Raw genomic sequence first — 9468 nt, forward strand, 5'->3', positions numbered from 1 at the left:
GGCCGCAGGTACCCCCTGGCCCACAGTGGTCCGGGTGGAACCACGCCGCGGGACCCAGGTGGCCTGGCCTGGCCTTGCTTCGGCTCCCTCCGTTTTCCCTTTGGACTCACCTGGCCTCTTGAGCACAAAGGTGAGCCAAGCACTTTGCCACCTGCAGCATTTACAGTCATTTTCCAGCATGAACAGCGGTGGCACTGGTCTGAGCCTGGGGACTCCTGTCTTTTTTTTTTTAAATATATGTATGTATTTTTTATTGATTTCAGAGAGGAAGGGAGAGGAAGAGAGAGGTAGAAACATCAATGATGAGAGGGAATCATTGATTGGCTGCCTCCTGCACATTGGACCGAGTCCGAAACCCAGGCATAGTGCCCTTGGTCTGAATTGAACCTGGGACCCTTCCGTCTGTAGGCCGACGCTCTATCTACTGAGCCAAACCAGCTAGTTCAGTGGTCGGCAAACTCATTAGTCAACAGAGCCAAATATCAACAGTACAACGATTGAAATTTCTTTTGAGAGCCAAGTTTTTTAAACTTAAACTATATAGGTAGGTACATTGTTATTAACTTAATTAGGGTACTCCTAAGGCTTAGGAAGAGCCACACTCAAGGGGCCAAAGAGCCGCAGTTTGCCGACCACGGAGCTAGGGCCTGGGACTCTTGTCTTTTTTGCCTTCCCGGCAGGTCTGGACATAGAGTTCACGGGCCTTCGCACTAACCTGTCCGGGTCCCAGCAGATCAGGTAAAGCTCAAGCTGCCTTAGAGCCGAGCTAGAGAGGTGCTCACCTGTGCCCCTCGGGTGGCATCCTGGCCATACCAGCCTGGTTTCTCAGCAGGCACCCACTGGCGCTGGGCGGGCAGGATGACGTGTTGTGTGGGGCTCTGGGGACCTGGCCTCCGCCCACTAAGTGCTAGTAGCGTTCTCATTAGTGGTTGAGAGGTGCTGACCCAGCGCGAGGCTGGGCGCCTTGACGCCACCTCACGGCCTGTGGAATGAGATGCCCGTTTTTTCACAGTCTTTTTGACTTGCCATCGGAGTGGTACCTAAAGACCCGTCGGAGTGTTCAGCAATTTACAATCTGTCAGATTGGTGAGTGTGATCATGAGTTACTAGGAGAGCTACTTTTATTGTCTTCCTGTTCGTACTGCTCAGACGGCTTTGACATCTTTCAAAGGGCCTGGCTATCACCTGTTGTGCTTGTTTGGTTTTTGGTCGTGTTATGTCTGTCGGACCTTACACTTTGGGACAAGCGGAAGTTGATTTAGCAGCACTATTTCATGCCTAACTAAATCAACATTAAGGAACCCGAACCTTCTTTCAAGGAAAAACGTGTGTGATTTTTCTTTAGAGAAAACTTACATAAACAAGGTCATACTGGGCACATTTTGTTCTGCATCTTTTTGTTTTCACTTAGGGCAGCGGTTCTCAACCTGTGGGTCGCAACCCCTTTGGCAGTCGAACGACCCTTTCACAGGGGTCGCCTAAGACCATCCTGCATATCAGATATTTACATTATGATTCATAACAGTAGCAACATTACAGTTATAAAGTAGCAACGAAAATAATTTTATGGTTGGGGGTAAAAACATGAGGAACTCTTTTAAAGGGCCAGAAGGTTGAGAACCCCTGACTTCGGGGTGTAGAGCTCGGTCTATATCAGCACACGCAGACCTCTTGTTCATTTTTTACAGTTGTACTCCAAACTATCAATGTATCCATTGACTCAGTCGCCTACTGATGCATGCTTTGGTTACCATTTGTGTCTGATAAAACAAGGTTGCACTGACTAGCTGAGTATTTATGCATCACTTTTGTGAGTATATGTTATACTAAGTGTGCGGGGTACTTCCGCAGTGGAATTGCAGCGTTAAAGAGGATGTGTTAAAGTCTTGTGTGGTGCCAACCTGTTCCTCCTCCTACCAACCATCCACAAGATGACAGTGACTCCCACTGACAACGTGAATGTGCCTGCTCCCTCCCGTCCCTCACTCTGGCTGTTGTCACTCTTAAATGGATGTTGCTCGCTGAGTGGAGGAAAAATGATGTGCTTGTTATTCTGATGGACATTATTAATACAGGGTCAACAAACTTTTCTGTAAAGGCTCTACAGTAAATCTGTTCGGTTTTACAGGCCATGTGGTCTGTTACATTACTCAGTTTTGCCATTGTTGATGGAAATCAGCCACAGACAGTATATAAATGAATGAGCATGGCTGTATTCCAATAAAACTTTATTTATAAAAACAGGCCTGGACAGATTTTACTGACCCTTGCTTGTCCTGTGAATGATGGTGAACATCTTTGTGTGTGTGTTGCTGTCTCCTTGTCCTTTGCTAATTCTGTTGTGGTTGTTTAACTTGATGGTAAGGCCTCTTTGAAAAGTATGGGAAATAGATCTGTTTCTATGGTTTTCCCCCTACTCGGAAGTCCTTTTCACTTTGTGAAAGGTCTTTTTAACAACGCAGACATTTGAAGGCAATTAAATATATACATCTTCATGTTTGGGGTGTTCCCTCTGGTTAGTTTTAAAACTATAAAAATGTCGCTTTCACTTTACTTCTGTGTTTGAAGAACCATTCACAATTATGTTTGAGTAATTTCAGTGTGAATTACAATTTGACCAGGTTGGTGTTTTGGACCTGTCTTTTCTTCCTCTCCTTCTGCTCCTCCTGTTCCTCCTGCTCCTCTTCCTCTTCCTCCTTTTTTTTTTTATGAGCTTATCCTCTTCTAAAGCCCACGCAGTATTTCTGGATTCAAAGCACTGTTCAAACGTTTTGTTTTGGTAGTTAACTTCTGGTAGCTCTTTGGTACTCACCCCCCTGCTGTTCTTCTAGGACTGTCTGTGTTTTCCAGTGTCGAAGGCGAGTCGAACAAGTACGTATAAAGACCTTTGCATGACACCTGGCTCTTGCCCAGTGATCGTCTCCACCTCCTCTCCCCAAATTCTGCTTCAGGCTCTCAGCCACGTTGGCCCCGGACGCCCCATCCTCTCCCCTGCTCCTGTGCCCTGCCCCTGCTCTCTCCCCTGCAGACTCGGCTTGTCCTTCAGGTCTCTGGAAGCAACACCTTTTCTGGGGGCCTTTCCTGACACCTGTCCTGCACCTTCATCACTCCTTTCCCTGTTGCCATGGCGTCCTGCATGGGCCTCCAGGGTGGCAGTGAACACAGTGTTACCCCGAGGGGAGGGCGAGGTAGCTCAGGCACCAACGGTCAGAAACGATGGGATGGCGGTGCCGCGGGCTCAGGATGGGGGGGGCAGATCCTGCTCTTCGAGGGCAGGGTCTCTGCCTCTTTTCAAGGACCCCCTCACCCTCCGGGGCCAGTCACAGGACTGGGAACAGCCGACATTCAGATGCTTCTCAAGGGAAAGGAGCCCACTCGGAAGCCTGCTCTGAGCCAGAGTTTTGAAAATGGGTTTGGCTTTTCCTCCTTATGCTCACGTTCTTTTGTAGGTACGTAGCCCATTCCTGTAACTTCTTTCTCTTCCCTACGACGTTTGGGATTCTGGACTCGGAATTCTCTTTCCAGGCCTCTAGCGTACAGTTTCTGAATCAGTATGGCTTCGACTATAACAAGGTGCGCCACGGGGGAGGGAGACGCCACGGGGGAGGGAGACGGGGTTCGGAAGGGTCTCTGGTCCCGTTTCCTTCCCGTTCACGTCCACGTGAAACCGGACGAGGGAGGGTTCTTTTCGCTCTGCTCCCCACGCAGAGGGTGGCTCCACCGGCCAGCCTCCTGCTTCTCTTCCTGTCTTTAGTTTCTCAAACATGGAATCCCCTACATGAACGAAGAGCAGGAGAAGCAAATCAAACACAACATCCTGACTGGGAACTGGAGAGTCCGCAGGTACAGCCACGCTCGGGTGCCTGGTGCGTTTCTCCGGGGCTGGGTTTGTGCACTTCCCGTGGGCAGGCCTGCTGCCTCCGGAGTGTGGTGACCTCTCGCGTCCCCTAAGCTGGGGAGGCGTCTGGCCTGCGCTCAGTCGCACATAACTGCTCCTAGTGCTGGTGAACCCATCCCCACGCCGAGGGGGCAGCCTCTCCCCCGAGTGGGAGTTCAGGGCTTCAAATGAAGGAAGAAGGCAAAGAGCCTTAACTTGGTGCTCTGAGCAGGACCTGCCCTCAGGGCTGTGGGGACACGGCTCTGTGGGACTCACTGCGGATGGTGTGTTGGCCTTCAGTGTGACCTTGGGAGTTTTTAGGGGGACCCTGACCGAGCTGGTCACATGCCTCAACTTGGATGGACATGTCCCCTGAGGGCAGGGCTTCTGCCCTTTCCCCTCGGCCCCCAGAGCCGGTTGTCTGCCCTCCTGCAGAGCGGGGTTGGGGGTGGCGTGGTGGGCGGGTGGCAGCATGTGTGGCGGAAGGGGCAGCCCCTGGGCCCGGGCAGGCCCTGTGTCAGTTCCCTGGTTTTGAACAAACTGTTTAAGCTCCTTGGGCTTCAGGTTCATGCCTTTGACAGCTGTTAACTCTGCAGAATGAGGAGTCATCATTGGGTCCAGGTCATTGTCTTATGTGATGTTGGAGTTTCTTGCTTTTTTAAAAAATTTTACTCTTTTTGTGGTTTTCACATAAAAATGTAGCTTTTTGTAAGGGGAAAAAAAACATTTGAACTTTGAGCCTTCTGTTATTTTCATGAAAAGGCTTTCTGTACCTCAAATAACATGATGTTCTTCTTCCCTAAGACAGGAGGAGATGTGCTCACAGAGTTCCTGTCTCCTCCTCACTCCACCAGATGGTGCTTTCTCACCTCGGAGAGCTGAGTTAGGCAGCAGGGATGGCGCAGTCCCCTGTGCACGCGTGGGCGGGGCCTGCCCAGCGCCTGTGTCCTGCTGCAGAGCCGGCTCGGAAAACAAATGGTCTTTTCTGGGTGCATTTTCTTGCCAGGATCACAGTGTTAACACTGGAGGCTCAGGAGCCGCTCCCAGGTTCACGTCATCTCGCGGTTCTGGAGGGTTCCTCCAACGTTCCCCCTTCCTGTGCCCATTTTCAGTTCCCTGGACAAAGACCAAATGAAGGCGGTGATCGATGAGGTGACTCGGTGGCTGCACCTGGCGGAGGAAGGCGACTGGATGACGCTCCCCGGGATCACTGGTAGGCAGGGGGCGTCGGTCCAGTTGGTCACTCACACACCCTCTTCTCCCCGGCCAGGCATTGGCTCAGGGTCCTGGTGGAGAGAGAAAGCTCTGCCCTCAGTTCCAAGGTGAAGGCTGTTGGACTTTCTGAATGTTAAGGTGGAGGAAGGGCAGTTCCGCCTTGGAGCCCAGCCCTGAGTGTCCTGTGTCCCCGTGTTTACTCTGACCCTGGAGTTCCCCCCACGGTGCAGAGTGCAATCACGGTGAACATGCCCTGGTCCGTGGACCCCAGGGGTCTCAGGCCCTTTCGAAGGGGTCCAAGAGGTCAAAAGTAGTGTCACCATACCACTCGGCTATCACTTGCCGCCGTCAGGTGCCATCTGCACTGATGGCATCGAAGCACAGGTCAGCACCGGGCACAGATGAAGGCGTGCCGTCCTCATGCCAGGCATCAGTGGGTTCTGTCACCAGTTACTCTCAGTTTTATTTTTTTATTTTTTAAAAATATATTATTGATTTTTTTACAGAGAGGAAGGGAGAGGGATAGAGAGTTGGAAACATCGATCAGCTGCCTCCTGAACACCCCCTACTGGGGATGTGCCCGCAACCAAGGTACATGCCCTTGTCCGGAATCGAACCTGGGACCTTTCGGTCTGCAGGCCGACGCTCTATCCACTGAGCCAAAACTCTCAGTTTTAAAAAATTCAATTTTGCCCTGGCCAGTGTGGCTCGGTTGGTTGGAGTGTTGTCCTGCACATCGAAAGGTGGCGGGTTAGAGTCCTGGTCAGGGAACATACCTTGGTGGTGGGTTCAGGCTCCAGTTCGGGCGCGTACGAGCGGCAACCGATGGATGTCTCTCTCTCTTTCTCTTTCTCTCTCTCTCTCTCTCTCTCTCTCTCTCTCTTTCTCTCTTTCTCTCTCCCCCTCCCTCCCTCCCTTTCTGTAAAATCAATGAATATATCCTCAAGTGAGGATTTTAAAAAATCAAATTTTACTTACTCTCTTTGGCAAAGCAGTAATAATTCTTAATTTTAGTAAATCTCCATCTTTGCTCATCTTTTTAAACATTCTGTGTGTCCAAATGCACATGTCGAGAAGTCGGTACGCATTAGACGTTGCTGCCACCTACGACACTGCAGGGCCTGTCTCGAGGAAAAGAACTTGTGCACGTTTTGAGTTGAGAGCCGAATTAGCACCTTTTTTATTTTCTTTCATGGGATATTATTTTTTCTTAAAGAACCGAATGTAGTTATTTTGACGAGGGTATTTTCAATCATATTGTCAAGTGAAAAATAGTGAGCCTGTCTCTTCACGGAGAATAACTGACAGTCCTTGCTGGTGCCACGCTGGGGTTTCCGTCAGACACTGGGAGTTTGGAAAACTTGAGTCTGCACCGCACGGTGGCCAGCGCCCCAGGCCTGAGGCCTTTCTGTGGGGCCGCGGCCGCGTATGCCAGGCCTCTCGTTGCTGTTCTGCAGTGAAACGTGTGAGCCTTGGAAGATCTGCGCAACTCGCCGTCCCTGGTCCCTGCGCGTGGGCCATGGGCTTGGGCGCCCTTTCCCATCTGATGGGCCTCTCAGCTCCTATTCCCTCGGCCCCTCTTGAGGGGAGGCGGAGAGCTGGTCCAGGCTGCGGGGTTCTGTGTGAGCTGTGTCTCCTTGCTGTAGGCTTCCAGGCCTTCGAGGTCCAGCTGGTGCTGAGGCAGGCCCTCCCGGACATCTGGACGGTGCTGAGAGACCAGGCGGTGAGTCCTCCCCTGGAGTGGGCACCTGAGCCACCCATCCTCTCTCTCCTCGGCCAAAGCGGGCCTCTGTGAAATGTGTCCGTCTGTCTCTTTTTGTCCCTCTCCCGCCCCCTCCGCCTCTTCCCCCTCCCCTTTGAGACGAAGGACCAGGTCTTTGGCAGCGCTCCCAGGATTAGGGGACTGTCTCCTTTCACCCCAGGTGATAGTGAAGAAAGTGAGCAGGCAGCACCGCTGGTACCTGCAGAACACCTCCTGCGACCGAGAGAGCTGCTGGAAGGAGAAGATCCTGCTCTCCGCCAGGGGCTTCTCTGTGTTTTTCCAGATGCTGGTGAAAGCCCAGAAGGTAGGAAAGGTTCTCTCGCCCTAGCCGGTTTGGCTCAGTGGATAGAGCGTCGGCCTGCGGACTGAAGGGTCCCAAGTTCGATTCCGGTCAAGGGCATGTACCTTGGTTGCGGGCACATCCCCAGTAGGAGGTGTGCAGGAGGCAGCTGATCGATGTTTCTGACTCTCTATCCCTCTCCTTCCTCTCTGTAAAAGACCAATAAAATATATTTTTTAAAAAAAAGAAAAGAAAGTCTCTCTCTTCTGGGTCTGCAGCGGCCTCTCTCTCTGGCCGTGGCCCTGCTGGGCTCCAACAGGGAGATCTTGAGATGAGAGGTTCCTCCTTGTTGAGAATTGAGAACTGGCTGTGCGGATCTGACTGGCACCAAAGCATGGTGGGTAGACTGGAGGAGAGACTGTCCGTAGGCGTTTCAGCACTGATTGACCTAAAACTCCCGGGAAGGAGTGCTGCTCTGCTTCCCAGTTTGGGTCCCAGTGTGGCCCGGCCTCAGGCCCCTCCTGCTCACTTCTTTTCTCCTTTTCCGGGAGGGAGAGGAGGGTGGCGATGGGATGGCCACGTGGTCAGGATGCAGTGGGTTCTGAAGCTGCACCCTTTGCAAGTAGCGCCCGTTTCTCTCCTTTGTAAAGCTTCCTTTTCCTCCCTGTCACTTTCCTCCAAGTAGCCCTTGGTGGGACATAACATGATGATGGACCTGCTGCATCTGCATGAGAAGTTCTTCAGGCCCCTCCCAGGTAGGGCCCGCCTGGCGCTCTCCTTCCCTTGATCCTAGTTCGCCCGCCTGGAGGGGCGTTGGCCCAGAATCCTGCTCCCGTAGGAGCACCCACGCGCACCCCTCCCCAGGGGCTGTGATGAGGCGCTGCCGTGGCTGAGAGGTAGCGCTGGCTTCACGGAGGGAGGCCAGTGGTGAAAGGCCTAACACTGGAAAGCCACCTGTCAGGCAGATGGGATGTTAGAGCGGTGGGCATGGCACCAACAGGAAAAGAAGGAACGCAGTTAGTTGCCTTGGGGAGCAGAAAATGTAAGTGGGGAGGAGAGCCTGGGGGTGTTGTTTGTGTTTGTGGGAAACCTGTTTAAACTCCATGCAGGTGTAATTTTGATGAGCATACCAAGTTAGAAATCGTTATCAGGGCACGACCCTCATTATAATGTTTTTAGTGGATTTTTCCCTGGACAGTCGTTTACAAATGCTGATTTCCTATCTGATTCCCAGCAGCACCTCTTCCTCCTTTTCCCAGTGGCTAGAACTTTGCCAACTCCATGGAGCAGAACTTCCTGGGAAACCGTTTGGCTTTTGCTGTTGCAAACGGTGGTGGCGGTTTGGCTTGAGATCGAGAAACCCTTCACGAGCAGGAATGAGGGTCTCCTCTGTCTCTCTTTCGTTTTACTCATTAACCAGTGGTGACAAGTGAGGTGAAGAACTCCCCTTCCCATTTTGCCAACAAACTCACCTCTGCCCGTCTGGGTCTCTCCTTCAGAAAGCTACCACCAGTTCAAGCAGAATATCCACAGCCTCTTTCCCGTCCTCCTTGACACCAAGAATGTGACCAAGGACATATGGAAGGTAAAGAACGCACCTGCCTCAGGCTAAGGGATGCTTTATCCCAGCAACACAGCCGTCTCCCTCTCTCCAAAAGTTGTTCCTTGAACCCTTTCCTCATAGTTTACAACCAGCATCGCTTTCCTTCTGGGCTCTAGGCCCTCTGGGTCATAGTGGCTTCCATGTAACCCTTGCCTCCCTCCCTCACTCTCCCATGTGCTGACTTACTTGTGTCCAGTTGCTGTGCTTGTTTAGATCCAACAACAGCAGCTGACACATGCCTAGTATTTGCACCATGCTTAAAGGGCATGGGGGGGTGGGGGCGGGCCCTCTTGAAAAATCTTGAGGAAAACATCTCTATTGAGCCTTAGCCTTAAGGTCCTGGGTTTTCAACCTGAGCCTATTAGAACCACCTGGAGCTAAGTCCTGACACCTGGCCCTACCGTCAGCTCCTCTGGTTGGGGGAGAGGGGGGTGGATTTCTGAGGCTCTCAGGTGACTTCTGTTGTGCATTTGGAGGGAAGCGCCCAATTGGTTTAAATGCAGTTAAGAAGTTAAACTGAGGCCCAGGCGGCGTGGCTCTGTGGTTGAGTGTTGACCTATGAACCATGAGGTCATGATTTAATTCCTGGTCAGGGCACATGCCTGGATTGCGGGCTCAATCTCCAGTGTGGGACATGCAGGAGGCAGCTGCTCAATGATTCTCTCTCATCATTGATGTTTCTCTCTCTCTCTCTCTCTCTCTCTCTCTCCCTCTCTGAAATCAATAAAAAA

The 9468-nt window shown here is 51.8% G+C and overlaps 1 protein-coding gene across 1 annotated transcript in view; it reads left to right on the forward strand.

Annotated features, from left to right (window-relative positions):
• Positions 1 to 597: 597 nt before the first annotated feature.
• Positions 598 to 9468, forward strand: part of PNLDC1 (poly(A)-specific ribonuclease (PARN)-like domain containing 1) — a 16234-nt gene continuing 7363 nt past the window's right edge. Inside the window, exons 1-11 of the mRNA XM_014546941.1 lie at positions 598 to 738; positions 1013 to 1086; positions 2832 to 2871; positions 3450 to 3573; positions 3755 to 3843; positions 4682 to 4759; positions 4990 to 5090; positions 6739 to 6815; positions 7015 to 7158; positions 7820 to 7889; positions 8634 to 8719. Coding sequence (XP_014402427.1) covers positions 3779 to 3843; positions 4682 to 4759; positions 4990 to 5090; positions 6739 to 6815; positions 7015 to 7158; positions 7820 to 7889; positions 8634 to 8719 — 621 coding nt within the window. The 5' untranslated portion in view covers positions 598 to 738; positions 1013 to 1086; positions 2832 to 2871; positions 3450 to 3573; positions 3755 to 3778. The remainder of the gene's footprint in view (positions 739 to 1012; positions 1087 to 2831; positions 2872 to 3449; positions 3574 to 3754; positions 3844 to 4681; positions 4760 to 4989; positions 5091 to 6738; positions 6816 to 7014; positions 7159 to 7819; positions 7890 to 8633; positions 8720 to 9468) is intronic.

This window comes from Myotis brandtii, unplaced genomic scaffold (genome assembly GCF_000412655.1).
Source record: "Myotis brandtii unplaced genomic scaffold, ASM41265v1 scaffold458, whole genome shotgun sequence".
Lineage (NCBI taxonomy): Eukaryota > Metazoa > Chordata > Mammalia > Chiroptera > Vespertilionidae > Myotis > Myotis brandtii.